This window comes from Hyaloscypha bicolor (assembly GCF_002865645.1).
Source record: "Hyaloscypha bicolor E unplaced genomic scaffold K444scaffold_73, whole genome shotgun sequence".
Taxonomy (NCBI): domain Eukaryota; kingdom Fungi; phylum Ascomycota; class Leotiomycetes; order Helotiales; family Hyaloscyphaceae; genus Hyaloscypha; species Hyaloscypha bicolor.
The window spans coordinates 417,065-444,339 of NW_020194575.1; the positions used below are offsets into that span (position 1 = coordinate 417,065).

At 46.9% G+C, this 27,275-nt stretch overlaps 9 protein-coding genes across 9 annotated transcripts; 4 read left to right on the forward strand and 5 right to left on the reverse strand.

The window, feature by feature from the left end:
• Nucleotides 1-247: 247 nt before the first annotated feature.
• On the reverse strand, nt 248-1,967 carry K444DRAFT_652778 (major facilitator superfamily transporter; the record flags this gene model as incomplete). The annotated part of the gene is made up of 4 exons (XM_024885830.1): nt 248-499; nt 546-761; nt 809-1,589; nt 1,738-1,967. The coding sequence occupies 4 exons, from the start codon at nt 1,965-1,967 to the stop codon at nt 266-268; spliced, it is 1,461 nt and encodes a 486-aa protein (XP_024736733.1). The 3' UTR covers nt 248-265.
• Nucleotides 1,968-2,341: 374 nt separating this feature from the next.
• K444DRAFT_643185 (alpha-ketoglutarate-dependent taurine dioxygenase) lies at nt 2,342-3,880 on the forward strand (the record flags this gene model as incomplete). Its single annotated transcript, XM_024884830.1, has 4 exons — nt 2,342-2,348; nt 2,630-3,075; nt 3,129-3,661; nt 3,730-3,880. 4 exons carry the CDS (start codon nt 2,342-2,344, stop codon nt 3,878-3,880), a joined length of 1,137 nt encoding a protein of 378 aa, XP_024736734.1.
• Nucleotides 3,881-5,491: 1,611 nt separating this feature from the next.
• K444DRAFT_510616 (uncharacterized protein) lies at nt 5,492-5,710 on the reverse strand (the record flags this gene model as incomplete). The annotated part of the gene is made up of 1 exon (XM_024873445.1): nt 5,492-5,710. A coding segment is annotated over one exon (219 nt), but the record flags the coding sequence as incomplete, so codon positions are not given.
• A 2,067-nt stretch (nt 5,711-7,777) lies between these two features.
• K444DRAFT_529370 (uncharacterized protein) lies at nt 7,778-9,445 on the reverse strand (the record flags this gene model as incomplete). Its single annotated transcript, XM_024874802.1, has 4 exons — nt 7,778-8,255; nt 8,322-8,596; nt 8,669-9,078; nt 9,127-9,445. Coding segments are annotated over 4 exons (1,482 nt in total), but the record flags the coding sequence as incomplete, so codon positions are not given.
• Nucleotides 9,446-9,805: 360 nt separating this feature from the next.
• On the forward strand, nt 9,806-11,898 carry K444DRAFT_629706 (uncharacterized protein; the record flags this gene model as incomplete). The annotated part of the gene is made up of 3 exons (XM_024883098.1): nt 9,806-10,192; nt 10,248-10,948; nt 11,004-11,898. The coding sequence occupies 3 exons, from the start codon at nt 9,806-9,808 to the stop codon at nt 11,896-11,898; spliced, it is 1,983 nt and encodes a 660-aa protein (XP_024736737.1).
• Nucleotides 11,899-13,274: 1,376 nt separating this feature from the next.
• K444DRAFT_561462 (PLP-dependent transferase) lies at nt 13,275-15,510 on the forward strand. Its single transcript, XM_024876939.1, has 2 exons — nt 13,275-13,551; nt 13,605-15,510. Exons 1-2 carry the CDS (start codon nt 13,464-13,466, stop codon nt 15,371-15,373), a joined length of 1,857 nt encoding a protein of 618 aa, XP_024736738.1. The 5' UTR covers nt 13,275-13,463; the 3' UTR covers nt 15,374-15,510.
• Nucleotides 15,511-16,575: 1,065 nt separating this feature from the next.
• On the reverse strand, nt 16,576-18,074 carry K444DRAFT_561465 (uncharacterized protein). Its single transcript, XM_024876940.1, has 2 exons — nt 17,219-18,074; nt 16,576-16,879 (listed from the first exon to the last, which is right to left on the reverse strand). The coding sequence occupies exons 1-2, from the start codon at nt 17,781-17,783 to the stop codon at nt 16,674-16,676; spliced, it is 771 nt and encodes a 256-aa protein (XP_024736739.1). The 5' UTR covers nt 17,784-18,074; the 3' UTR covers nt 16,576-16,673.
• Nucleotides 18,075-22,436: 4,362 nt separating this feature from the next.
• Nucleotides 22,437-22,655, reverse strand: K444DRAFT_482861 (uncharacterized protein; the record flags this gene model as incomplete). The annotated part of the gene is made up of 1 exon (XM_024873037.1): nt 22,437-22,655. A coding segment is annotated over one exon (219 nt), but the record flags the coding sequence as incomplete, so codon positions are not given.
• A 2,413-nt stretch (nt 22,656-25,068) lies between these two features.
• On the forward strand, nt 25,069-27,168 carry K444DRAFT_612910 (S-adenosyl-L-methionine-dependent methyltransferase). The gene is made up of 4 exons (XM_024880233.1): nt 25,069-25,258; nt 25,346-25,832; nt 25,883-26,634; nt 26,680-27,168. The coding sequence occupies exons 1-4, from the start codon at nt 25,139-25,141 to the stop codon at nt 26,872-26,874; spliced, it is 1,554 nt and encodes a 517-aa protein (XP_024736741.1). The 5' UTR covers nt 25,069-25,138; the 3' UTR covers nt 26,875-27,168.
• The last annotated feature ends 107 nt before the right edge of the window (nt 27,169-27,275 follow it).

The window sequence follows — 27,275 nt, forward strand, 5'->3', positions numbered from 1 at the left end:
GCCCTAAATTCACACCCTGTAGAGCACTGAGGGTCAAAATGCCCTGTATTCCCGATACTTTATGCCGTTGTCTTCATAGTGACTTGGGAGCCTTGATAAGACAAGAGATAATTGGAAAATGAAAGGTACCGGAGGAGAGGAAGCAGTTCATCCCCACCGTTTAACCTTCTTTATTATTTATAGAAGAAGACCAAAGCAATATATCCCAAGACTGATTTTCTTTCAAGATACCGTATTCGTCTCTAGTAGCAATTGGAAGGTCATATCACTCACACGCACCCATATCCTCCATTTCTTCGTCGCCTTTTCCGTTCTTCTTGTCACGCCTCCGCAAGAAAGTAACCAAACCTGTAACTCCAAACTGCGCCAAAAATGCTAATGTACTGTATGTAAACCCCCTCCTAAACCTCGGGGCATCCACAACCGGGTACGTCAACAAGGGTAACCACGCATTCACCGCATATCCACTTGCATTCATAACTCTCAGAACAACAGCCCTCTCTTCGGCATCGCCCCCCGCAAATCTCATTCGCCCAAGACATAACGAGTGGACCAAATGGAACAGCAGCCTTATGTATGAAGAATGCGAGCCACTTCAGCCCGTTAGGAATATTCCAAATTGCGAGGCACAGGGCGGAGAAGAATCCTATGGAGGTACTGAGAGACATTACGAGAGGGCGATCGCGCAGGAAGTCGCTGAGCATGGCGAAAAATATCGTTGTTACAAGCTGGATGGCGCCGGCGCCCGTCGGGATGGTATTCTGCCGTCGTTAGAGGTTTAAGGGTGAAGAGGGAGGGGAAGACCCACGATCTGGCTAACTGGATACCCTTGATCTTTCAACCAAAGCGCAAAAGGATTTACGCTCGATGAAGGACTGGTGTTAATGAATATGATGTATAGCAACGTCAAAGAATAGACATGCCACCGCGTAAACACCCTCCCCAAAATAGACCAACCCAGTGTCTTCCTCGGGGCGCGGCCCACAGCATTCATTCTCCTCCTCGCCAACTTCGCATCCTCCTCAGTCAAATAGAAAGCCACCGTGTTCTCCGGCAAATCAGGAATCATGTAAAACCCGGCTAAGCAAATAGGAAGACTGATCAAAGCATCCATAACAAACAACCATCGCCAGCCTGTTTTTCCAAGTACCCCATCCAACCCCTGGTATACAGCAGCCTGCAAATACCCCGAAAACATCCCTGCCGCCACAGCCGGAGCATGGAACACACACGCTCTCTTCCCCAACTCAGAAGGGTTATACCAGCTCCCGATCAAAAAATGCGCCGCCGGATAAAAAATACTCTCTACCAAACCCACAAAGAACCGGATTCCAATAACCTGCCTGGTAGTCGTCGCTCCTGCAAGCGAAAAAGTGAGGAGCGTCCACACTACCTCGCAACTTGGAATCCATACCGACGGTCGGACTTTGGTGAGAATGAATTGAGAAGGCAATTGTCCGAGAACGTAACCCGTGGTCCAGGCTACGTCTATGAGGTTTATTTCGTTAGATGTCATGGAAAGTGCTTCTTTCATGCCGGAGACGTAGGCGTTGGCGATGTTTGTTTGGTCTAGGTTTTTGATGAAGTAGCTAGGGAGAGGATGGTGAGGAGGTAGATGTCGAGCTTTTGGACGAATTTCTGCTCTTGGGGGGTTTGTTTGGGGTCATAGTCCTAGGTGTTGTGTCAGCCTTTGGTAAGTGAGGGGACTTGAGAGGACGAACCCAGATGTAGGACCACCAAGGGAGTTTCTTGGACTCGATGGCGAGAGACCCAATATCGTCTTCAGAATTCTTTTGGAATATTCCTCCTCTTGGGAGCTTGTCGTCTGATATTTTCGGTAGGAGAGCTACGGACGCTTCATCTTGCTCATCTTGGTCATGGTCTGTTGCGTCTTGAGACAGCCAGGAGAGCAACATAATACTTCCAGTTCCTGCACTTTTCGAACTTGAAGCTCTCAAACTATTCATCTCTTACACCAGATTCTTAGGGTCATTGTTCAGCAGCTGGCAGGAATAATTGCGTGCTTCCGGGCTAGTGTCATCAGGATGGATTCCTAAACGAACCTTTATCCGAAGTCATTCCCAGAGTCCCATTTCGGTTCTCCTTAGGGAGTGAATGACCAATGGCTTTGAATATTAGGTGCAAGCAAGGAGAGTTATACGCCACATCGATGTTGTGCTTCGGCGTTTCATGATGCCATAGAAATAACACCCAATAAAAACTCTCAGCATACCAAGCTTAGGGATAGAAGATAAGATACGCTGTCGTGAAATATGCACTGGTGTAACTATCCCGAGTCAGCTACCAATCAAGATACCGAGTGCTAGTATTGTGATTCGAGATGGTGGGTGTTGTCGTCAAAACAATACAGAAGCACGCAATCCACCCACAATTGGTCGCGTGAGAACGCCATTTTATACGCCCCTTTCCTGCAGCTATGCAGCTACCCCTCATCACGACACGACACTTGGTGTGGGAGAACGCGACGAGCTTAGAAATCAAATAATATTCCTAAATCCCTCATTCATTAAAAAGTCTATGTTTCCCAGGCTTGAAATTCAGTTCCAGGTCCCTCAAAAACAGAAAGCGTGTAAATCGATATAAAGTTTAACCAATATGGCCCCCTCAGCAACAGAACCCCTCCCCATCGCCTCCCACATCAAAGAATTCGTAATTCAAAAGAAAGATACTCTTCCCCTTCCATTGGCAGCCCGTACCCGTCTCGAAGCCGCAGGAATCGATCTCTCTCACGGATACCCGGAGCGTCCAGCCAAGCCCCTTTTCCTCGACGATGCCATCTCTATCCGTAACGAGGACCGTCCACATATTGACGCCGGTGCTTGCGCCGACAAGAGCAAATCGGCATTGCTCTCTGCGGCGAAAGAAGTCATTCACCTGACGAAGAATATTGGCACTGAAATTGTGGGACTTCAGTTGAAGGATTTGACGGGTCAGCAGAGAGATGAGTTGGCCCTTCTGATTGCGGAGAGAAGTGTGGTTTTCTTTAGGGATCAAGATATTACGCCTCAGCAGCAGAAGGAGTTGGGCGAGCATTTTGGCGAGGTGGAGATTCATGTGAGTATCTCCATTTACAAGACCCCGTGATTTGAACTGAGAAATGGCCGTAGCCACAAGCCCCCCATGTCCCGGGAGTTCCAGGCGTGACGATCATCTGGCCCGCTCTCATGGCCACAGAAAGAAAGGCATCCTTCAGACAACCAGGTGGTGCTTCCAGGTGGCACACAGATCTCGTCCACGAAAAGCACCCCGCAGGAATCACGCACCTACACAATGATACTGTTCCCACAGTCGGTGGCGATACACTATGGGCTTCCGGCTACGCTGCTTACAGCAAACTTTCCCCAGACTTCCGCAAGATTATTGACGGCAAGTATGCAATCTACACCTCAGCACACACCTATCTGGACCGTAGCAATCCCGAGGCCGGTCCAAAGCACATTGAAAGGATCCATCCAATCGTCCGAGTGCATCCTGCTACTGGATGGAAGAGTCTGTTCGTGAACCGAGATATGACAAAGCAGATTGTGGGCTTGGATAAGGCCGAGAGTGATGTGATTTTGAATTATTTGTACCATGTTTATGAATCGAATATTGATATCCAGGTGCGGTTTAAGTGGACGCCGAGGACGAGTGCTCTTTGGTAAGCCACCTCACCCTCTTCTGGGACAGTTGAACTGTGGGATTTGGGGTTAATTTGCGATATTGTAGGGATAATCGGATTACGATGCATAATGCCTCGTGGGATTATGAGGGCTCGGAGCCGAGACACGGGACGAGAGTGACGAGTTTGGCAGAGAAGCCGTATTTTGATCCTGATGCACCGACTAGGAGACAGGCATTGGGACTGGATGATGATTGAACGCAGGCATGAATCATGGACAGGACGCATTCGGTATTGCGAACTTTGAACTTTGATGGGATGTCCAGCAACACCAGTAAAGCTCATCTGAACTGTAGTAAAGATTTATCGGCACCACAATGACTTAGATCATGTCTTCCTGTCCAAGTTCATCGCCGTCAGTCTACTGCAGCTTAAAGTGGATTTGACTGACGACCGCCATTTGAGGGGCTCTTCCAAATATTTACTGTGAGAAGTCGCTCACCTCAAAAAAGGTTACTCTCCAGCTCCTTCTTCGGCCGGTCAGGTCAACTCCTGCGATCTTCAACCTGATCTCCTCGCTCATATTCAGAATCAGACCGTTCACCACCCCCACGAAGGCTCTTCTGACGCTTGATTTCAATTTCACTGCCTTCGCCGTGAGTAATCTCTACTCCACCGACTGTAACTCGAACTTGGCCCGTGATCCGAAAGGTCATGTTCTCGTGATCTTGGTCACGTGCTGTGCCTGTGCTTGCGTTTCTTCTTTAATCCCTTTCACATCTATTCCCGCTGCTTTTAGTGCTCCTTCTAGGAACTCATCGGGGATGTCATCTAATAATAAACCAACGCCGACATTAGGCCCGGTTACATTGTCTTGATATGTTGCAGCGTTGTCAAGTTTGTCTTCATTCGCTGCAGTCGACACTGGCAACGGTTCATAAAAACTACTTCTCTGACGGTGACTATTCGGGACTTCAATCCTGACACTCTCATTCCCACGACCAGTATCGTCCGACACGGAGTGACCATCCGAGCTCCCTCGTTGAGGAGAATGGGATATTTCTCGACACTGTGTTCGGCTATCGCGATCTGTTGTTAGATCTAGCTCATAATCTCTTGGTGCTTGCTGTTCAGTTGGACTGACGACAAGCTTGCCTCGTGCCTCAGCGGTGTAATCACTCTGAGGTCGTGCCCGAGGTGGACGGTCTGTTCGCTGTTCATCGCTGAGCGTGTCATCCTCAGCCCGCCGCACTGGTTTTAGCGGCCCTTTCTGGGACAGCTTTTCCACTATGGGGGGTCGTTCGGTATCTGAGTCTCTTGTCGTACCTTCGTATAGGAAGACGTTGGGGTGTGCGCCTGAAAGAGGTGCGAGAAGACACCATCTTTCTCTTTTTTAGTCGTCGGTGGCCTCTCAGCCTCGGTTTCAGTAGTGGCTTCATTGAGAGAATCAATCTCATTATCGATAAGACGGTGAGGATGCCTTTTCTTCATGTGCCTCGCAAGAGCAGCGTTCAAAAATCCATCGCCATGATTATTGGTACAATAATCTTCCCCCTTCCACTCGCCATTCTCATCCATCGAAGTATAGGGACAGTTCACTCTTAGGTGGCGATCTGCAACGTCATATTGGGGCGCACTCGGTAGACTTTGTTCATAACCGCTATCTCCTCGAGGAGAAGGCTGCAATTCCGCTGATCCAGCGCCCATCCAGGCTCGTCTCGGGCCCTCGTCTCGCATCCCTTCGGCATGCTGTTCAGGCGTCGGATCTTCGGCATCTTCGCGGTCTGGCTCTAATTTTACAGTTGAAGTAGGCTCTGTATTATCCATTGGCACACCAGCGGGTCCGACTCCTCCAAATTTATTCGTCCGTGTAAAATCGCTGATTTTCAAGGAGCTCTTGCCGCAGTAAACACCTTGCATCTCAATGAGAGCCCGCTGGTGATCAGACTTATCCATGAAGCGAACGAAACCGCAGCCTCGCGACATGATTTGGGCGGATTTGCATGATGAGTATCGAACCTGGAACAGAGATGCCAAGAGGTATTCATTGACATCTGGGCCAAGACCACTAACGAAGATGGCGTATTCTGCTTCAGCCTTCCCTTCCTCATTTACTGACTCCTGCGTTGGTTGGATTTGCTGCTTGGTCTGTTCTAGAACATTGTAGAAATATGCCTTGCTGTAAGGTAGGTCGTGAGGGCGAGCAAGTTCGTCAGGCCCCAGAAAAACAACTGTCTCCTGAATGCGTTCATATACCTTAACACAAAAATCGAGATAAGAGGGATTACTCTTATCTGCCTCCGAAATCAAATACTGCTCGACATCTCGAAGACACAACAGCTCCTTCTCAACCATCCTTTTCATGCAGCTTACCACTACAAAGCGGGAGAATAGGAACTCTGGGATTTCGAGGGGTCTCACAACATTTCCGATGATGAGCTCTATTGCCCTCTCGCTGAGACTGGGGAGGGGATCAATCGTAAAAGGCTCGGCAGGAGTGGGAACAGCGGGAACGTTCGGATCGCCTACGACAGGCTGAGAGGGTACTTCACCAGCCGCGGTGGGAGAATCAGGCGCAGCTGGGAATTGTTCAAAGGAATTCATTGGCTTGATACCAGTCTTCTTGGTAAGAAATTCCCTCAAACTCTCTAAGTCTTGGCGGCCTTCGTACTCCTCGGGCGTGTTGCTCTTTCCATCAAAGTACATGATTGTTGGCAAGTGCGATATAAGCTTGGCTGGCGGCAAGGAAATCCCAAGGTGGAGACGCGTAGCCAACGCTTCCTCAGCACCGGCGTCGGCGGCTTTCGCAATAACGATTTTGTCCTTGGCAAATGCGAACTCCTGTGCTAGTTTCTCGTACATAGACGCAAATAACTTGCGAGCTACCACCCCTTGCGAGAGAAAGAACGCAACAAGGGTATGCTTGTTTGACGTTGCTATTTTGTCGAAACTGTCTAGGTTTATAAGGTCGATGGAATATCCCTCACGATTGAGGAGAGTACTAAGGACTCTGGCCTTGGAAGTATTTGCCTCCGAAGTCGTGACTTCCTCGTCAACGGTCTCTCCTGGGGGGTGGATTGTCTGATTTGGCCCTCCGGCACTATCTAACGGAGCATCGCTGAGAAAGGCCGTATCGATGAAATCAACACTGAGCGTTCGCCCTTGAATTTTGAAGCCATTCAGTGCATCAATAGCTTGTTGAGCTTCCTCTATTGTGCCAAATCTAGCAAATGCACGGCCTTGAAAGATGCCGACGTCATGCTGGAACGTCAAGGTTTTCGGTGCCGTTCTCTCCATAATCTCCAGAAACTGGCTCTTCTCGAGGGTGACGGGAAGGCTTTTAATGGCTATGGTGACACTGAGCACTTCAGAGATGTGTTGGTACATCTGTCCCCGGTTAGAGTCCGACAGGCTCGGCTTCCGTTTTGCAATAGCTTTTACAAGGTAATCATAGGAGCGGATGTTGGCCAGCACTTGAGGATATTTTTCGACAAGGACGCGTACCGACAGCGGGCCTCGACTTATGGCGTTTTCGATAAGTCCGTAATAGACTTCAGAGGGATAAGAGTCGGTTTTTTCATCGCCTTGATGCGCCTCGATAAGGTCACGCGCTTTCATTGGTGTCAGTTCCGGAAGTACATTGTACCTTATGGCAGCCTCTGGCTTGACCACCCAAGGATGACCCTCCGAATCCTCTCTCGAAACATTCTTGTGGATAAATGACCACAATTTTTGCTTCGTGAAGACCCTGTGAATTTTTTCGATACGCTTCTTGTCGACACTAACTTCTTCGTAGGGGGTTTGGTGGAGTTTAATAGTGTAATACGGAAAAGGCTCGCCGCGGGAACCATCCAAGAGAATATGTGTAACAATGTTTCTCGTTTTGACGGTTCCTATCACTCCTACGGGACCAGGGTATTGAATCACTGTGACCTCCTCACCCGGATAACAGTCAGATCGGAATTCGTCGAATATTAGGTTGACAAGATCATTTAAATCGTCGCATTTGAGCTCTGCTACCCGCTCCAATATCGCAGATAGGAGATATCCTGACAAATAAATATCAAGATCAGAATCTTCGACTAAAAGTTCGTCATCCTTGGGATCGACAGCAATATCTCTATCGTCAATGAGATCGTCGTCGTCATCACTGGCTTCTCCCACGCTATCATCCTCCACCTCGTCCTCTTCAGCCATAGGCAAAGCGAAGAGAGCAAGCTGCTGCATGTGGCGTCCGAGATGTCTTCTAAACTGAACGAGCGTACCGCAAGGCTCCACAATTTCTCCATCGTTGAGAAATAACCTCTTTGGGTCTTGCTTCGGATCCAGGAGGTTAGATTCCCACTCATCGCAAAGGAGGCAGCTTGATGCGGGTATCTTGTCCACAGGCTCTTCGCATTGCAGGACCAAAGCTTCTAGTTGAGATCCGCCAACCACACTACTATGCATAGATCGGAGATGCTCTGAGAATTTCTGTTTGTCGGTGAAAGAGCCCAGGCAAAAAATACACACCCACTCTCTTCTATGGTTCTGGATTTCGTGAGCGAACCACTCGTTGCGGCTTCGAAACATTTTAAGGTTACACTCTCTGAAGGTGCAGACATATGATTTCAAATCTCGAAAGACATGTTTTCTATGTTCAGGTCAGCCTCCTGCTTGAAATAGAGATCTCCGAAGAAATATGGGATGGTGATCGTACTTCCAAGCCGCCTTGTTCTTTACAGTCTGTTCCATATAGCAATATGGGCATTGAAATGGGTCCCCGAACTCAAATGGAACACCTTCAAATGCCATGATTGGAGGAGGAGGCACGCTCAGCTTGTGCACCGCCTCGCCAGCTACTGTTGGTTCATAAGAGGTTTGAGATCCAAATGATCCCTGGTCAAGGTCTATTCCATCCCGCTCGATCATCGTCTCATTCCCGACATAGGTTGTCGCTTTCGTCAATTTCGTCAATTTCGTCAATGCAATGGTCTTTTCCGGCTTTTCGTCTTCGATGGCTTTAGCCGTGGCCATGGGAGGAGCCTCTAGGCCTGCCATATCCACTTCTGCTGCAGCTTCCTCCCCCCAGTCTTTGGACAATTTGGTATGGTGATCTTCTCGATATTTTAAATACTGGCGCCTTCGAGTGATGGCTTTCCCTAAGCGTTCGAGCAGCCAGTCGCTACTTCTCTTCGCTGCTCCATGTTTTTCTCTCACGTGACCAATGTCATATCTGGCATCGAAATGATATCTCGATGCAGCTTTGAGATAGTCATCCCGCGCTGGCGAGTTTCTGATTACCATGGAAAGTTTCATCAGGCTGGAGTTGGCCGTCTTAATCGCCGTGAACAGCTGATCCAGATCGGAAGTCTGGGTTGCCTCTTCTGGAGTTGAGGCATTATCATCGTCTGAGTCACTGATGGCACCAACGTCCCACTTCTCATTAGGTTCAGTCCCGTCGACAATTAATAACGCTTTCAAATAATTAGTAAGACATATAAGGTGGGGGCAGAGACACAGACCTTCATGTAGGGACTCATTCAAGGTTGTAAGGATCTTCACAATTCTTTGTCGAATTTCAGGGGCCTCTTTCAGTCGAAAGTCAAGAGAGCTTTGCAGATGAGCCCCTTGGAGGGCAGCGATGTTGACCGCCCACGCTTTGAATCGTGATCGAGCATCTAGCATGAAGTCATGAGAAGCTCCTCGGTCAAAGCCGATGTCGAGAGCCTGCTGGGGAGTGACAGCACCCAGTCCGTCACATAAGGTTCTGTAGCCATCAAGGCAGTTCCTGCAATAAACCGAGATAGGAAGAGTGCTGCTTGAGTCCTGGGCACGAGACATTGCTGTGTAGTCGCTGGACCAAGTGTTCTGGGATCGTCAGGGCCGAGTAGCTCAGCTCGAAGCTGTGGAGTGAAAGCTGGTCTTCAGTCGTCTGCTGAACCATCTCCTCGTTGCTTCAGTGCTGGTGGTCTATCGGATGAAGGGGTTGGCGATGGCTGATGTTGTCTGCTTTGGAGCCTCAAAGCTGAGGTCCGCCCACCAATCACCACCAACCCCACGTTTCAGGGATCTTCAGCTGAAAACACAACTCCACAATCCCGATTCTGAGAGGCCCTTTGTTCACCACCATGCCGGCCATTGTGCCTTGTCGCCATTGTACATCGACTACGAGAGTGCCTTCCCTGCATACCCGCGTTCAACATGTCTGGAGTCGAGATCGCAGGTTTTGTCCTCGCCGGGTTCCCACTCCTCATTTCTGCTGGAGAGCATTACCGAGAAGGCTTCGAGCCGTTGGTGAAATGGAAACGATTCCGGACAGACTTCATCGGGTTCATTGACGCAGTCGACATCGAGAAACAGTTGTTCGATCAGCTTTTGGAGCGGTTTCTGATCTCCGTAGACGTGCCATATGAAGAAGTACAATTGTTCATGACCAATCGAGACTATGAGGGGTGGCATAGGGAGGACCTGGTTGGCGCCCTCCAAGCTCGACTTGGCCCCTCCTACGACGTGTATATGAGCACTATCAAGACAATGGATAGCCTCATGCACGAATTGGAGGAATTGTTGTCGTTGAAGAATGGCGAGGTAGGGCACAGGATCCCCTTACTTCCAGCGGAAGCTAATACTAGTCTTTGTCCAGGTAGAGTGGGCGGAGCAAGGAGCCCGCCAGTGGGATTATCAGCTCAAAAGAATCAGACTCAGCTTCTCAAAGAAGGGACCAAAGACCGTGGCATTGCTGGAGAGTCACAATCGGAAATTGCGAGAGCTACTCGACTCGAACGATAAACTCGACAGCATGAAAGCAACTCGAAAAGACACCACGTGGGGGGCTGTATTCGAATGCATACGGGGCCATGCTAGCAGTGTTCACACGGCGATCAAAAAGAGCTGGAATTGCAATTGTACAAAACCGCATGTTGCAGGTCTCAGGTTGCAGAAACGGGTGACAGGAGATGATCCAGATTTCAACATGGCATTCAACATTCCAGAGGAGGTGCACAAGCCTCCCACCCATGCACGAGAAGTCATAATCAGTATCAAAAAGCACACGCCAAAGGAATCCAAAGCTCCACATACTAGTCCATCTCCATCCTCATCTTCCGGGGAAGTACCTTCTGAAGGGAACTATATTGGCAGACTCCGCACAAACTTCACACAATCCACTCCACAGCTAAACGTGGTTTCTCGCCCGTCACTCGAGGCATCATTGTCTGCATCATCTTCGCCTTCCCTACAAACACCCTTGAAGGATGCTTCTTCCAGTGCTGGTTTAAATCAATGCAGGTCCAGCAATATAAATAGCAATGGCACGCAGCTGTCATTGACCGATACCATATCTAGGTCGGTTTCATTCTAAGCTTTCCCTCATGTTCTTATTATTTCTAACGCGCAGTAGGAGTTGGCGAAAAGTTAAGCCCAAGAAGACAGTCCAAATCAATGTTCCAATGTCGATTCAAATGCCCGTCCAGATCCCCGTCCGGGTCAAGCCTGCCTGTGCCACAACACAGGTTGAGCTCCAGATCAGCCACTCAAATCCTGATGTGGAAGTAGAGATCAAGGATCTTTGTTTGAGACTTGCCGCCAGGGAGCCCTGCCACTGTCTCGGGTATATCTATGATGAGAAACAACAACAACACATGCTTCGCCCAGCGCAGGAAGACGAACTAAGGGTCGGAGAGTTCTCATACATCAGCCTAGCATCTCTGCTTCAAGGTCAAAGCGACTCGAGACTGACTAGGCACGAGCGCTACAAGGTCGCCAGTATCCTCGCATCGTCCCTTTTGCAGTTGCAAAGTACACCTTGGCTCACAGAAAGGATAGAGAAGAACAACATCTTCTTCTGCAGACAAGAAAACAGAATTTTTGTGGACCGACCATACATACGGCATTGCTTCCCGTCCTTGAAGTCATCTCAGTCTTGCTCAAATGCGGGTCAGACCCTAGCACAACTATCGTTGCGACCTGGATTCATGGCCCGCAACAGTCTTAGTAACCTTGGCATTCTGCTGCTAGAATTGTGTTTCGGCCAACCAATCGAGAGTCAGGCTTTCCGAAAAGACTATCTTGGGCAAGACGGCAAGCCTCACAATTCAACGGACTACATGACAGCTGTTTACTGGGCTGATATGGTCTGTGAAGAAGATCCTGCTTTGGAGCATATTGTAAAGTGTTGCATGTTCTGCATTTTTGAGGAGAAAGCGGATTGGAACAACAAGAAGTTTACCCAAGCTGTGTATAACAGTGTTGTTGAACCATTGGAAAAGATCATTGCCAAATGGGCGCTATCGTAATGGACCACAGAAGAAGAATTGTTGGTGTCTAGGTTAAGTTTCGTTGAGAGCGGATCTAGCATCCGGCAACAGATTTGCCAGTCGAAAAATCCGAATCGTGTTCAACGGCACAGATATCTGCGAAAAAGGAACAGATAATCAAGCGTCCAGCACTAACTGATCGTTGGTATCATGATTCGAAGATCCAATAGTGCAATGATCGAGACTAATGATATCTTTCTGTACAAGCCAACCAACTACCACAAATCTCGCCCAGCTTCACCGCCATCTGAAATCAAACGGTAGACTAACTTTTGTTACCAGTAGAAAGAAGCCACATCTGCAAGCTCAGAGCTTCCCCACTATCGTATCCTGGCCGCATCGGCTCAGCCTTGAGAGATCTAAGACATCGGGGTGTCATGGCTGGCGGAAGTGGCTCATTTTGTAAACCGGGATAGGCGCCAGGTTGGTATGCCGTGCCCGAAGCCTCCTGTACATTGGCATTTCCAAATGCAACATCATACCACGGCTTGTTCTCATGACGATATAGTGCTGATTCGTGGCTTATAAGCCGCCGCGACTGGAGCTGACGTTCTGAAAAAGGTACTCGAGTCAGCTTTGGTCGCCGAACATGACGAGAGAGCGAATAAGGGGACTCGGTTAACTCGCCGACCTAAGCGGGTCATGGGGTGATTTGGAGGCTTGAGATTGGCCTAGGGACCAGCCACATATCCTGAATCCGCCTTCTCCATCTCAGCTTGGTCGCCGAAAACGACAATATCATAGAAGCATCGTGTGATTAGGTTGAACTTTGACGGCAGCCTTACGGATAATTCTCCCTAGCCGGCAAGCTTCGTACGCAGAGCTGCGTATTACAACTTGACCCAATCACGGAAAAAGGACATCTTGCTTGGCTCCAGGTCCCCACTCCTCCGTTTCTGACCCTTGAGTTTTCTTCATTACTGCCAGTGATTGCGCAGCTTTGGGGAGCCCGTCGGAAATAAATTAGCAAGCGAGATCTCCTAACTCAGTCGAAAGCAAAGCTTAGCCGCTCTCCCCCAAGTCGTTAGCGGTCTTCTGATGAGGACCTCGCATGGCTATCTCCCATAGATTCTCGCTAGAATTGGGTATGGAGCTTCAAGACAATGGCTGAAAGCACCGGGTCCCCAGGGACCGGGAAATCTCTCCAAGTTCACGCTTGTATGGACGAAGCTGGTAGCCGTGAACGGCAACCCCGTCTGTTGACCTTGTCGCTGCTGCTTCAGAAGACCCATGGAGCTCCTTAGGGCTGACGTTTTCTGCTATAATATTCTGATGCCTTTCTTCAACCCAGTCTTTTCAAACTACAACGGATTCTCAGACCTGGCTTCTCATCTCTATCATTGCCTTTCTATCTGTTGATCTGTTTTCTTTTCTTCAAGTATTAGGATCACCGATATAACCTTCAGACCAACCCCTGTCCGATAGGCTTAATCTGTGTTTGGCCCTTTGTTTGTATTTCTATACATGGAATCCCACTCACCTGAATTGAGGACCAGAAACAACACATCGACCCCTGACAATCACATTTTGATTGCCATCCCTCAATGTGCAGGAACTTCCAACTGACGCCTACGATGGAATATTATTCTGATGTCGAGGAGTTTCAAGGTATTGAGTACCCTATGCTTCAAGGCAAGACACCTCTATTCACGTCAATGTGAGTTCCTGGTATTAACATCTCACAGGAAGAACCTATCTCGACCATGGTGGGGCAACAATATACGCCAAGTCTCTGGTCAACAATTTTGCATCAGATCTGGTGTCAAACCTATATGGCAACCCACACTCTATGAATGCCCCCGCGAAACTTTCAGGCCGGCTCGTCGACGATACACGGGAGAAGACTCTACGATTTTTGGGAGCTGACCCTGAACACTTTGACTTGGTTTTTGTTGCCAATGCAACGGCTGCCATCAAGCTTGTCATGGAATCGTTCAAGGACCTCTCGATCACCAACAAGCTGGTCGAGGGAGATGAATGCGGGTTCCGATACTTGTATCACATCGATTGCCATAACAGCGTCATTGGGGTCAGGGAAGCCACAGATGACAATCATTACTGTTTTCGAAACGACGCCGAGGTTGAACATTGGCTAGCTGGCACATCGAGTCAGAACGACAGTAATACGTTGGGACTTTTTGCGTATCCTGGACAAAGCAACATGACGGGCAGACGTCTGTCACTTTCCTGGCCTGGGATTCTGAGGAGATCAACGCATCTATCCCATCAGGATACCTACTCACTGCTTGACGCAGCAGCTTTAGCAACCACGTATCCACTGAACAAAGTATTCAGCGACCCCGAATCAGCACCAGACTTCACTACCCTCTCTTTTTACAAGATCTTCGGCTATCCAGATCTCGGAGCACTCGTTGTACGTAAAGCTTCGGGAAGGATCCTACAATGGGGACGCAAGTATTTCGGCGGAGGAACAGTGGAAGCTGTTACCGTTCTAGGCAAAAGACCTTGGTTCAAGAACCGCGGCATCCTACACGAAAGTCTCGAAGACGGAACCCTCCCCTTCCACAACGTCATTGCCCTGAGCGCCGCAATCGACACCCACGAACGGATCTACGGCCCCGACCCCATGACAACCATCTCCCGCCATACCAACTTTCTCGGCAAAATGCTCTTTGACCGTATGTCCGCCCTGGTCCATCCCAACGGCGTTGCAGTCTGCAGGATCTACAAAGGAGCAGAAAGTTCATACGGCGACAGCTCAACCCAAGGTGCAACCATTGCATTTAACGTCGTCCGCGAAGACGGCCAATTCGTCCCGTATACCAGCGTTCTCGAAACCCTCGCCGACGAGCGAAAGATCTACGTCCGTTCCGGCCAACTCTGCAATCCAGGAGGGATAGCATCAAGCCTAGGCTACGATACTTGGCACTTGAAACGCCTTGTTGCCAACGGACATCGCTGCGGAGCTGCGCATCTCACGAACACGGAAATCGTTAACGGAAAGCCAACCGGCGTAGTCCAGGTGTCTCTTGGTGCTATGACGACGATTGCGAATATCGACTCCCTGATCACGTTCTTGCGAGAGGAGTTTATTCGTGATGGGTTTCAACAACTAATAGATGATGCGAATGGGAGGAATATCGGTATTCCGATCAGAGTCAGCTCGAAGGATCAGAGTTGTTATTCGTATAGGGAGAAATCAGATCGCCATGCTAGTCACAATAGCAATGGGCATGAAGACTCCCAGGACTCCTTGAGTTTGGCTAGCTATCCGGCCTGTGCACGAACCACCACAGGAGATTCAAGAGCGTCGACTCGTCCCAGCACTGCCTCGGAGAGGAGGGAGAAAAGGTTATCGAATCTTCAGGGGTTTAACGATTCAGCTGTGCAGATGGCGCAGCCTAGAAAGGGGGCGGATACGAAGAAAGCGGAGGATGACAAGATGGGGTTTAGGAAAATGTTTAATAAGGAGAAGAAGAGCGTTGCAAATTGAGTTGAAGTGCTGCTCACCTGCCTTGGTTGAGTTTATTTACTGGCATGTTAGCATGGCGTTACTGCATCCCGCTTTCCCTTCTTGCTTTGAACACCTTTATCTGGTACATAAAGTCGTCAATATAGATTCTAATTCACCTTACTCCTACAGGTACTTTCAAGTTAGTACTGCTCAGTTCCTACGTTATCTTCCTCCTTTGAAGCATTCCCAATCAAAGTTATAGTCAGGAATGCTTTCAATCGCCTTGACATGCTTTGACCCGCCATCACATATTACTGATCAAGATATGTTGCACATTGGCACGAAAATCTCACAAAATAATCACATATTTTCCAACCCCCCCCCCCAAAAAGCTGGATCTAATACGTCAGGTAGTAGTTCCAATCAGGTGTCTCTCCTTTATTTCCACCACCCGGTTTGTTACTAAGTGCTCCAATGTTAAGCTTTCACTACCAGTGTCTCATACCAACAAATTAATCTCACCCTCCTGTTTCCTGTCCTTGATTCGTCTACTTCAGCAGCTTGGTCTCCCGTAGTGTCATGACAGACACACTATCCAGAACTTGGAGTGCTTATTTGAGAGACCTGTTGTTGAAATGAGGCAAAACAAAGCAGTGCTTTATTAATTGTGGCACCAAATATAGACTGGTTCAGATGAACGTAGAAGCTTAATTAATTCTCTAATGCTAGGGGAGAAGGTCTCCTTAAATAAGCTAATAAGAATAGAGGATATTAGCTAGGCAAAGGAAACCTCATAATCTCAACACTTGTTGCTAATGCGTGGATAAACTAACTCTTATATTTAATTTCAGCCAGAATTCTCCACGGCTTTGGCCAAGACTGCCTAGGGGACCTACATGCCATTTCCGTAGGGCCTGCTGGCGAAGACGGCATATCCCTGCCTTGTGGAGACAATTGCAGTGATATTAGTGCCATTGCAAGTAGATTCAGTAACATATGGCGACTTCAGATGGCGATTCTACTTACTAGCTTAGGGTGATAAGAACTGGGTGGGGTCGGGGAAAGAGTTGTGGGAACAAAGAGTATGCAAGAATCTTACATATTGCTTTGGCACAAGCAAATCTGGGGGAACATAGCAGACCAATTAATTTCGATGAGCCTCTGGGCAGGCCGTTAAAATACAGGATAATCCGATGCGCACAATTTCACCGTGGCAGATCAGGCGAAAAGGAAGCGATTAAGGCGATTCGATTACTACTCAACTTATAAAAGACGCCCACATCACAGGGCTTCTAATTTTCTCCACGCCCCAAAAGAACCATGAAATCTAAGAAGTTTTCTATAAAGTTCCACTTCCGGTACATCTAGGCAAAGGGAAAGTATCCCCAGTGCACAACTGAATAACACCATCAACCCAAGCCAAAGAATCATAGCTCATACTAGTGTAAGAATCAGCCTGGAAAGCGACCCTAGTCGCTCCCTCCGCAATGCATCCAATATCCACATAACCACTATGTCTCGTCGTACTCGGGTTGCTGACGACCGCTATTGGAAAGTGATCGATTTATTGATGGAAAATCGATATATTGGAGGTTGACAATCTGTAGAATGACTAGATACAAGAGAGTGAAGTGTAAAAACAGAGGAAAAGTGTCTAAAGTAAGGGATTTATTCCCATTACCCTTCGGCGATACCGGTGATGCCGAGCCCGCTTTCTCCGATACATTATCAATCAGCTGATAAATCAAAAGTAATCAAAATGACGATATACTAGTAAGCTTGGTAAGCTCAGCGAGTGACGCATGACAAATGAGAGTGGAGAACCCTAAATTAGTGGTTGAACCTGGTGCTGGAAGGACTGGTGAGCTAGCTATGGTAGCGTACCAATTTCAACAACCGCTCCATACTTTCCAGTCGGAATAGAGAAGGTGTATGCTGCTGCATATGAAGAAGCCCAAGTCTCGGTGTAGCTGATGCTGAATGTCGTGCTGAGGAATTGTTCGACGAGGGTGAGTGATGCGGATGCAGAGACGGATATGGAGTTGCTGATACTGAATCCTTCGGTGACAGAGACAGAGGTGCCATCTGTGTTGGCTTTGACCACTCGGGACATGAGAACGTCCCAGTTGAGGAACGTTTCAACTGGGTTCAGCGTGAAGACTGTTTCGGTAGAGCAGCGGGCTCCGAGGGCGCGGGTTGGAAGTTCGTCTGTGGTTGAGGAGCTAGTGGCCTTGTAGACTGTTGCATTGGCGGGTGGTGCATTGTCGGCGTTGTAGAATGGGCTGCCCGTAGCGGCGATGGCAGAGTACTCTGAGCGCTTCATGACTTCGACACGGCCGCTTCTTCCATAGAGGATAACGTCGTCTTCAGTCAACATTCTGCGAGGAAGAGTTGCAGCAGAAACGAATGTGACTCCAAATAGGAGGGTAGTGAGTGTTGAGGAAAGCATTTTGAATGAGTGCGTAGACTGAAAGAGTGAAGTAGTTGCGAGGGAAAGAGAAGATGCGAGGAGAAGACGCTTGTTAATGACTTGTAGCTTTCTTGTTAAGCAGGATGAAGGGGGATCTTATAAGATCTCATGGGCGTTGAAGTGATCCCAACAACGGGAAACTTGTCCCCCTATTAGGCACAACGCATGAGATCGCATGAGACCGTAAAGTGGCGCATTCGCTGTTGCTCCTTTTTGGGATTTGCTTCCTTGGCAACATCCACCTTCAACCGCCCATCCGTTTGCGATGATAATGAAATAACTTCCTGACTCGTATTTTAAGCATACTAGAAGCTAGAACAAAGTTTAGCGATGTTTCCTGCAAACGCCGACGTGCTGACAGCTGGTCCGTGCCAGGCCTAAAAAAGAGGTCGCGAAACAAGCATCACCGATTTTTCTCGCTTAGCGGCCTGAGATCTCGGGCCAAGGAAAGGGGGGAGAGAAATAGAGTTTTCGGTTCCGTTTCACGTTCAGTGGCAGTCCCCAAATGGCAATTCCACCGCGGGGTTGAAATGACATCTTCAATGCCTCTACTACTGCTATGCCAATATGGGACGAGCACGGTGGACTTGTGGGGTTTGGGAAGAGGCTGAGCTCTCTTTGTTAAAGCCGAGAGGGCATGGCGATGAACAAGATGATTTTAATTCCTTGTATCCAGGACTTCTTTATTGTTTCAGTAGAAAGAAGGCTGAATAATTACGTCAAGTGAAGCTCGTCATAATCTGAGAAGTTATGCCTGTTCGTCTTTGCGTTGCGGTCGAGATGTCCGCGTTCAGTGCGCTTGAAGTTGTCTGGTGCAGCTTGTTATAAAGAGAAGTCCGTCAGCAAGCAAAGTTCAATCTATTCTCACTCAGCTCATCCAGTATCCCATCACGTTCGTTCTCCTACTCAACTCTCATTTTCACATTGCCTCTCAGCCTTTACTCAATCCAAATTACTCTTTACCATCGCCAACCAGCAAAATGAAGACCTCCTTCTCCACGCTTCTTTTCGCATTTTCATTGACTGGAAGGTATGTTCTTCATCTCACCCATCCCCCCCTCCCCTTCTCGACAACAACTAACTCTAACCCTAATAGGGTCCTCGCAGATCTCCACCAAAACGCAGTTTGCGTCGACACCATGGACGCCGGTGTAAAACCCCTTCCTTCCCAGACATACTCAATCCCACTAACAACACTTAGAATGTCCTCAACGAAACAGCAACAGCCACAGCTTGCGGCTACTACTTCATGAGAAACAAGGGAACCGAGCAATGGAACACATGTCCGGATTGCATTATGGTAAGATCTTGCTTCTCTTGCTTCAGTTCTCCAGGCTAATATGAAATGATAGCTCGACACTCCATCTATCCACTGCAACTCGGAAGCATGGCATATCGGCGGTGACGAGGTTCGCTCCCTTTCCTCGTGACTCGCTTGGAAAAAATGCTAATAAATCTCTTCTTCAAGATCACGTATTATTGTCAACTGGCTGGGGCGGATAATGCATTGACTAGTTAAAAGCTTCTTGGGACCTCGGGACGTGAAGAGATAGAAGATCTCTGCGATTGGGAAACTTTGACATCATTTTGAGTTTGGGGGTTTTTGGCGGTATAATGTGCTTTAAACGAATGCAACTGGAGTCCTACAGTTTCGTGATTATTTATGCAAGGAAGTACTTACGTCTCGGGTAAGTTCACATGGTCACCCTAAATACCCCAAAGGCTCAACGCTTCCCTCGAAACAAATTTCATCTTATAATTTTATTTTTATGGAAAATTGAACGCCATTTAATGATATCTTGTTACTCGGTTCTATTACCAATCTAGTAGTTGCTTGGCACTTTGAAATGTCTTGAGGGCACGAGCCGACATGTTCCCCGAGAGCTAGAAAGAAGAAAGGGCAAGGAGATTAACAGGACGTCCATATAGCATAACTTAAGTCAAAACGTAGTGTGTTTTTTTTTTTTTTTTTTGAGTTTTGTAGGCTTCAGGCAATTGGCAGAATACTACTTATAAACATTGGACTTATGACGCGGTGGCCGCAGAGGACATTGGCGCATGCTGAATAAGACTAAGCATAAGAAATAGTTTGGAGACATAATAAAAGGATACTGAGCATATATTACGCAAGGGGAGAAGATATGGACCCGGTAGTTGCTGGATTCTGGCACAAGAGAAAGCCGGAAGTGAGACTCAGTGATCTGTGTAGCATTTTGACGCTTGAGTATTCTAATAACGGCCTCTTTCTTGAGATAATCTCGAATAAATCCATTGTTGATTTCGAAATGCTCGAAACTAAGCCTACTGCGGTTAAAAAACCCTCCTTGAAACTCCACACTTCTCCTCGATGAATACTGAGAAGCACACTGGAGGGCATTCTGATAACGAACAAGGCATCCAGGGCCTTTTCATTTAGCTTCCCATTGACGAGACGTTCCCCAATCATATTAACATGTAAAGCGTTCCGGCTCTCTTCAACTTTGTGAGAATCCAGCATTATTCGAAATACAAATGGCGTATGACGGTCCATGAAGAAATAAACAAGACGCCCGATCCTTGTAGATGCTGGTAATAAGGCAAGGCATTTTTGAATTCCCTGAAGACAAGCCAGTTTCCTACCGTCAAGATTAGAGGGACCGGAACTTTTGGACGCTTCAATCCCTTCATACAAGTAATCCACAAGGCTTGCCGCTGCGCTCCGATTGTCACGTTCCTCGTAGATGTACGGCCGGAGGATAGTTGCGAGTTCTGAGTGCCCGAGGTTTTAGTTGTTCCCTACTATTGCTTAAGCTGTCCCCTATTATCAAATTCTGCATATGCTCGTTTATTTAGCTAATCCCTATTATCCCTTAAGCTATCGCTACTACGGTTTAGCATATGCTCTCCTTATGCTCTGTATATGCACGGCTAGGAAGGTTCGGGTTAGCCCCGAGCTTGCGAGGGGGCCTAGGGTCAGGAGTTAGGGTTCAGATTAGTCCCGGGGGGCTAGGGGGCAGTGAGAGCTCCCCGTATAATAATATATTTGAGTATAAAGGCCTTACAGATTAGGGTTAGCAAGCATATATTAAGTATATGGGTTCTATATACCGAGAATATACTGGAGTAATAGCGAAAATAAAGTAAGGTGTATTCAAACTTACTTGTATACTTATTAGTTATAAAGGTCGAGTATATACTAAGTATAGGGGTTCCATATACTAAATATATACTAGAGGCAATAATAATAGTAAATTAAAGAGTTCTTAGTAGTAAAGGTTTAAGATATACTAGGAGTATGCCTGGCGGGCCGCTGGGAGGAGGTCAGGGTAAAGGAGGGCGAAAGAGAGGGGTGTTCCTTTAGTAAAATAAGTATCTATTATATCTTAAGGTCGAGCCTATGCAAGAAGCTGATTCCTACTATAGAAAATACAAGGGTATTTGAGCTAATTCATAGTAGGGAATAACTTAAGCGATAGTAGGGCTCAGCTACTGGCTCTGAGTGCCCTTGCACTTATGCTGACAACTACGCAGCACAGTAACTGTATTCTGACACTTCTATAAAGTAGTTGTTGCCCCGTTTCGATCCTTTCTTCAACTCGGCCTTCTTTTTCGCAGAATATGAGACATAGGAAGTCATGTCAAGGGTGTCTCTGAGGAGCAAGACCGAAGAGAGTGCACATGTTCTCGCAGACAACACCATACGATCAAAGGAATAACTCGGCTTGGTTCAATCAGGTCGGTTGATATGATTGCGAGAGACGTTGAGATCGAAACCAGCATGAGTCAAATTTAGATGATGTGAACTCACCTCATGTGAAGTCCAGTCGGGAACCTACTTCGCCAGGTCGGGCCGGCGATGTTCTATATCAATATCTTCGATATAAGCCATTGTCCTGAACAAATCTGCAGCTGATATGCATTTCTCAGCAAGGGTTTGAAATGTTTGGGCGGTAGTCATTTTGTAGTTAACTTCGAGACCGAGACCTTCAATTAGCTAGAAAGGGGCATAGATCAGTTTCCAGGAATCCGATACCCCAAAGCCACGCCTAGAAGCTAAGATATCAATCCATTGATCGAAAGGACCTACCTACATGGCCTTCAAAGCGTTTCGTGAGGCCAATGTTTCAGAAGCAGATTTCGAAGCCGATGGATTTTTGGCTCGCCAGGTCTGGTAAAATAATACCAGTTCTGGGAGTCCTCTGGATGGCCTTCAGGAAGTATATTTGGGGAGTTAGAGCATTGCCGTTTTTCGATCAAAGATCTAGCATTTCACTTTACTAAATTCATCCGTATGACAATATTGATCTTCTGACACAAGTTGAGTTCCACTTGACGTGATCTGTTCGAATACGAGGACAGCAAGATGCTATTATGTCCTGCTGCCTCTAGCCTCATATATTGAAGCGTGTTTGCCATAAAACTTGCGACGTTGCAAAGTGTGCTCCAGGGAAATCTGATATCGCTGTATTGTATCATTGGATCCCTTGAGAGCACCAGTTCCCTAAAGATCCACACACGGTAGAGCCATGAGCACACCAGCAGATGATTTGATGCCGCAGCTATTTTGTCATCTTCTTCGAGAGGAATAAAACAATCCCCTTCCGATTGCGACAGAAAAAAAGATAGCGAAGATTCGATCGAGCCATCTCCTTCGCCGAGTAAGATTACCGTGTGAGTTGCAATTTCATACACTGTCCCCATGTGCTGAACCTGTCCACCCTTCTCGGCCTCGTCTTGCTGATTGATACGTACGCCATCGGCCCGTACATTCAAGTTTCTTTTCTCATCCCTTAGAAGTCGAAGAGTGTGTCCATTAAGTGAAATGGCAATTTCATCGTTTGCATCGCCCCAGACGTAGGAAAGAGCGGTAAAATGGTCGTATATTTCTACTCGAGCTTACCGAAGTGTGGTATGGATGATCTCACATTCGACGCCGGCAGCCTCGTCTGGGGATAAATGGAGGACGATGAGGCGAATGCAGTCACCACCGGTTATGGGAAAGTATTGATAAGGTTTTTGTGTTGAGTTAGCCATCTTGATGTAGTTTTGTGGTTGTTGAAGATTATTGAAAGTGGTTGAGGAGAAGAAGAAGGCCATGCTGGGAAATGAAGGAAGTTTCGATCTGCCAATAACGCCTGATTACCTGAGCTAATAGGAGTAGGAATCCTAGCTCTTTACTGATATGAGTAGGAGTAGACGAAGAATTGCGACTGCAAGAAAGGAAGATGAGCCAAAACAAACAGGAGCTGTGCACAAACTCTCCTGAGTTTTTGTGTGCTCACAAGCCAGATTGACTGTGACAGAGAGTCAAAGAGATCAATAGGGACACTCGACCCCTCAACCCATTCACAACCCACAGCCTCTTCACGCAAATATCACTCCTAACCCATCCTCCAAGCCATGACATGCTCCTCAGGACAAGCCTCAAGCCTCCTGCAACGCCTTCACAACATCCTTGACTCTCTTCCCAGAACCAGTCTGTGTCAGTTTAGCCGACTGAATAATCAATTGCAGGTACTTGAAAGTTGAGGAACGCTTCGAGGCCAAGAGCACTGTTGCTCAGTGGGTGGTCGTGGGACCATCTCTGTCCACGTGTCAAAGCTTGATATGGGAGGTGAGTTGTGGCCAGGGTAGGGAATAGTGTGACCTCAGTCCAGTGCCACTGGGGTGGCACCGCAGTGGTGCGGTGTAATATAGCCATAGTCTAGTTTGGTGGAGGATATACTGCACCGCGGTGAGTGCGGTGCAACCGCAGTTTAAGGGGTAGTCTTGCTTAAAATTACCCAAGGATGTCAAGTAACTTATAGTAAATAGAAAATAGCCAAACCTCAATATAATTAATTAATTCTTTTATTATTAAAAAGGGCGGATCTAGGGCTTTTAAAGGTATTAAAAATCTTAATTATTTTAGCTATCGTAATTATAGAAATATATTTAAGTGCTTAATCGGGAATTCTTAAAGCTATTTACCGAGTTCTTGCTCCGGTATCCGGAGAGAATTTTTCTCTAATTCTAGCCTCTCTTGAATTTCTCTTAATCAAAACGCGTCCTATTAATTAACTACTACGTAATTATGCCTCCAAAGGCCCAATCAAGACCCCCAAAGGATGGGAAGCTAAGTCAGAGTGATTAGAGAAAATAATTAGTATTGAAGCTGTTATAATCGGGTAAAGTCACGTGAAACTGGTAAACTGCAGTTTAAACCGCGGTTTTGAAGATATAATCGTAGTTTAGTTTAGTGGAGAGATGCCTCAGTTTAGTGTAATTGAATCGCACCGCAGTTTGATAATAAAAATCTGCACCGTAGTCTGAAACCGCAGTTTGCACTATACCCTACCCTGGTTGTGGCTATGTGTGCGAAATTGCAGAGCAGAGAATATGGGAGCCCTATTCTTGCAGAGCCCCCCCATATGAATACAATAAGCAATTCGTGACATCTGGTGTCACTGCTATTTGACTTCCTGCAAAATAACCTCACTTTGGCTTATCGCGATGTCACATTGTCTCATTAACTAGAGCAAACATTAGCAATAAGTCGGTCCGAACTAAATATTGGAAAACTCTACTATCCTAGTTGATATGAGTTGTATTAATAGAAATTATATTATATCTCGTAGTAATTAATTATTTGTTTCCGGATTTTTAATAATTTCAATATTACTGAAACTAAAATGCATATAGTTTCTTTTAATATAAACTTTATATAATTTTATAATTAATTTTTGTTTTTAAATATTATATAATTAATTCTCTTTATTAATTATTCTTTATAATAATATTTAGTATTTTAATAACTATTTTACTAAATAATACTTCTTTTATATATTTTTTATAATTATTTCTATAAATATTAAAATGTTTATAAATATTTAATTAATAATATAAGATCTAATAGTTATTGAAATGCCATAAGCACTCTTTTATTAGTAGAATTATATGATTTTCAAAATATATTTCTGCGCTTTTTATAATTAAAATACTATAATTAATATAATTCGAAATCCAATTACAAATTAATTACAAATCGTATTAAAATTCGTATTAATACGTTTTATTTGCTTAGCTCTACTCTATTTTTGTCTTTATGAGTATTAATTTATTAGAGTTGTGGTTAAGAAGTTATTGTAGTCGTAAAAGGGTAACCAATTTGCGGGTTTTGGGTTGGGTCGACTGTAGAGGAGCTTGTGGTGAAGCTTCCGCATCTGCAAGTCCTCGAGCTTTAGCGAGAAAGCCTTCGATAGGTCCGAGCCACATTGACCGCCTCATGGTTTAGTGAAACAAAAAACATGACTACACATCTCTTCAACATTTACCTCTGTTGAATTCCGCACTCTTCAATTGGGAAGACAGCAATCATGTCTTCCAAGCCCCAGAGCGTCAATGGCTCCGAGAGCGAGTTCGAGTTCATTGAGACCCCCAAAGCTCCCACCCCGACCTTCGAGAAATTCGAGGACTGTGGTGTTAGAACGACGTCGGTATGTGAACAGGCAGCCACAACGATCTGCGAAAGCATCTGTGCCGCCGTAGACCTCAATTGAACATATGCTAATATTTGCGCGCAGTACCCGGCAATCAAGAATGCTCCTCTGCCAGCTGATGGTCCTGGCAACGAGAGCTTCTCCAACATCCTCCTCATCTCCCTCATTACACTCGTCCCATGGTACTTCTCCTGGAAAGTCGGCGGCGGATTGAAGACCAGCATCTTCTTCGGTCTCTTCACGACAATCCCGATCTTGGCCAGTTTCTGGTACCTCGCCTCGTCCTTCAGTCCGCGCAAGAATGAAAAGGCCACCATTCCAGGCCGCCCCGTCGAACATTACCTTACCTTCAAGAACGAGGCCGACAAGCTCAAATACCGCGGAGCCAATAAGATCCCAATGGAGACATTCCATAATATGTACTTTGATGGTGATGTTGACTTCAATGGGGATGCGCTGGAAGTTATGGAGTACAGACATGACTGGGCATCCTTCAGGTTCACATTGAGCTTGTTCAAGTTTGTTGTCTTCCAATTTGCACCTGAGGTTATCATGCATACTCGATCCCAAGGTATTTTTCTCTGTTCCGGTGCAGAAAATCCATCTAATGATTACCGGCAGATGAGGAGCAAGTTCGAGACCACTACGACCGCGGTGATGATTTCTACGGCTGGTTCCTCGGCCCGCGCATGGTCTACACTTCTGGCATTATATCTGACCCCAGACAAGAAGAGACACTCGAACAACTCCAGGATAACAAGCTTACCATTATCTGCGAAAAAATTGATCTCAAGCAAGGCGAGAGAATGCTGGACATTGGCTGCGGATGGGGTACCCTTGCGAAGTTCGCCAGCGTCAATTATGGTGCAAAAGCTACTGGTATTACTCTTGGCCGCAACCAGACCGCATGGGGTAATAATGGACTTCGCAAGGCTGGCATCTCTGAGGAGCAAAGCAACATCCTCTGCATGGATTACCGTGATATCCCGGTTCCGGAAGGCAAATACAACAAGATTACCTGTATCGAAATGGCCGAGCACGTTGGTATCCGACATCTTACCAGCTTCTTGAGACAGTGTAACGAGATGATGGATGATGATGGAGTTTTCTTCCTGCAAGTTGCTGGATTGAGAAAGAGCTGGCAATACGAGGATCTCATCTGGGGTCTTTTCATGAACAAATATATCTTCCCTGGTGCTGATGCCTCTACTCCACTCAACGACTATATTCGATCGGTTGAGAGTGCTGGATTCGAGGTCAAGTCAATTGACACTATCGGTGTTCATTACTCGGCTACGCTGTGGAGATGGTACAGAAACTGGCTCGCCAACAAGGACAAGGTCTTGGCTAAGTACGGCAAAAGATGGTATAAAGTAAGTTTGATGTGAAAGCTTACAGACCATTTCTAACAGACCTAGATCTGGGAGTTCTTCCTTGCCTATTCTACGATCATCTCTCGTCAAGGCTCCGCAACCTGCTACCAAATCACCCTTGTCAAGAACTTGAACTCCACCCATCGTATTGAGGGCATTGATACCCAGTTCTCTCTGTCCGGGGCCCTTCAAGCCAGCAAAGCCGCCAACAAGGCATTGTTCCCCAAGAACAAGAACTAGTTGGCAGCTTCGCCGGCACGCTTACTTGATTTGACGGGGAGACGAGGGTGAGATGCCCACTCGGTCGGATGTCCACTGTGAATTGCTACTCGGTGTAATGGATGACGTTCGGAAGACATAGAATTAGCTTTGTAATTATATCTGAGCTGGGCAATATCTGCACAGCGAAAATGAGGGCTTCATGTGACAGAAGTCGAAGATAGAGATATGTAGAGGATTTGCAGGTAGCACTGCTAATCCAAAACATGTATATACCTCTCAATGAGCAATGAGTAAATCGACAGTGAAAATGTGCAAGCAAGACCAGGTCCTAAATAGTCGCTGCTTTAATAAGCTTATCCGCTGGTGCCTGTAACCTGGTTCCCGCTAGAGCCGCATCTCTCCGACATTCTGTGTGGCCA

Coding starts and splice junctions, on each gene's coding strand:
- K444DRAFT_612910 (XM_024880233.1), top strand. CDS start 25,139: ATGTCTTCCAAGCCCCAGAGCGTCAATGGCTCCGAGAGCGAGTTCGAG. Junction 25,259..25,345: donor GTGGTGTTAGAACGACGTCG/GTATGTGAACAG, acceptor ATTTGCGCGCAG/TACCCGGCAATCAAGAATGC. Junction 26,635..26,679: donor ACGGCAAAAGATGGTATAAA/GTAAGTTTGATG, acceptor TAACAGACCTAG/ATCTGGGAGTTCTTCCTTGC.
- K444DRAFT_561462 (XM_024876939.1), top strand. CDS start 13,464: ATGTGCAGGAACTTCCAACTGACGCCTACGATGGAATATTATTCTGAT. Junction 13,552..13,604: donor TGAGTACCCTATGCTTCAAG/GCAAGACACCTC, acceptor AACATCTCACAG/GAAGAACCTATCTCGACCAT.
- K444DRAFT_561465 (XM_024876940.1), bottom strand. CDS start 17,783: ATGCTTTCCTCAACACTCACTACCCTCCTATTTGGAGTCACATTCGTT. Junction 16,880..17,218: donor TGGAGCGGTTGTTGAAATTG/GTACGCTACCAT, acceptor ACTTTCCAATAG/CGGTCGTCAGCAACCCGAGT.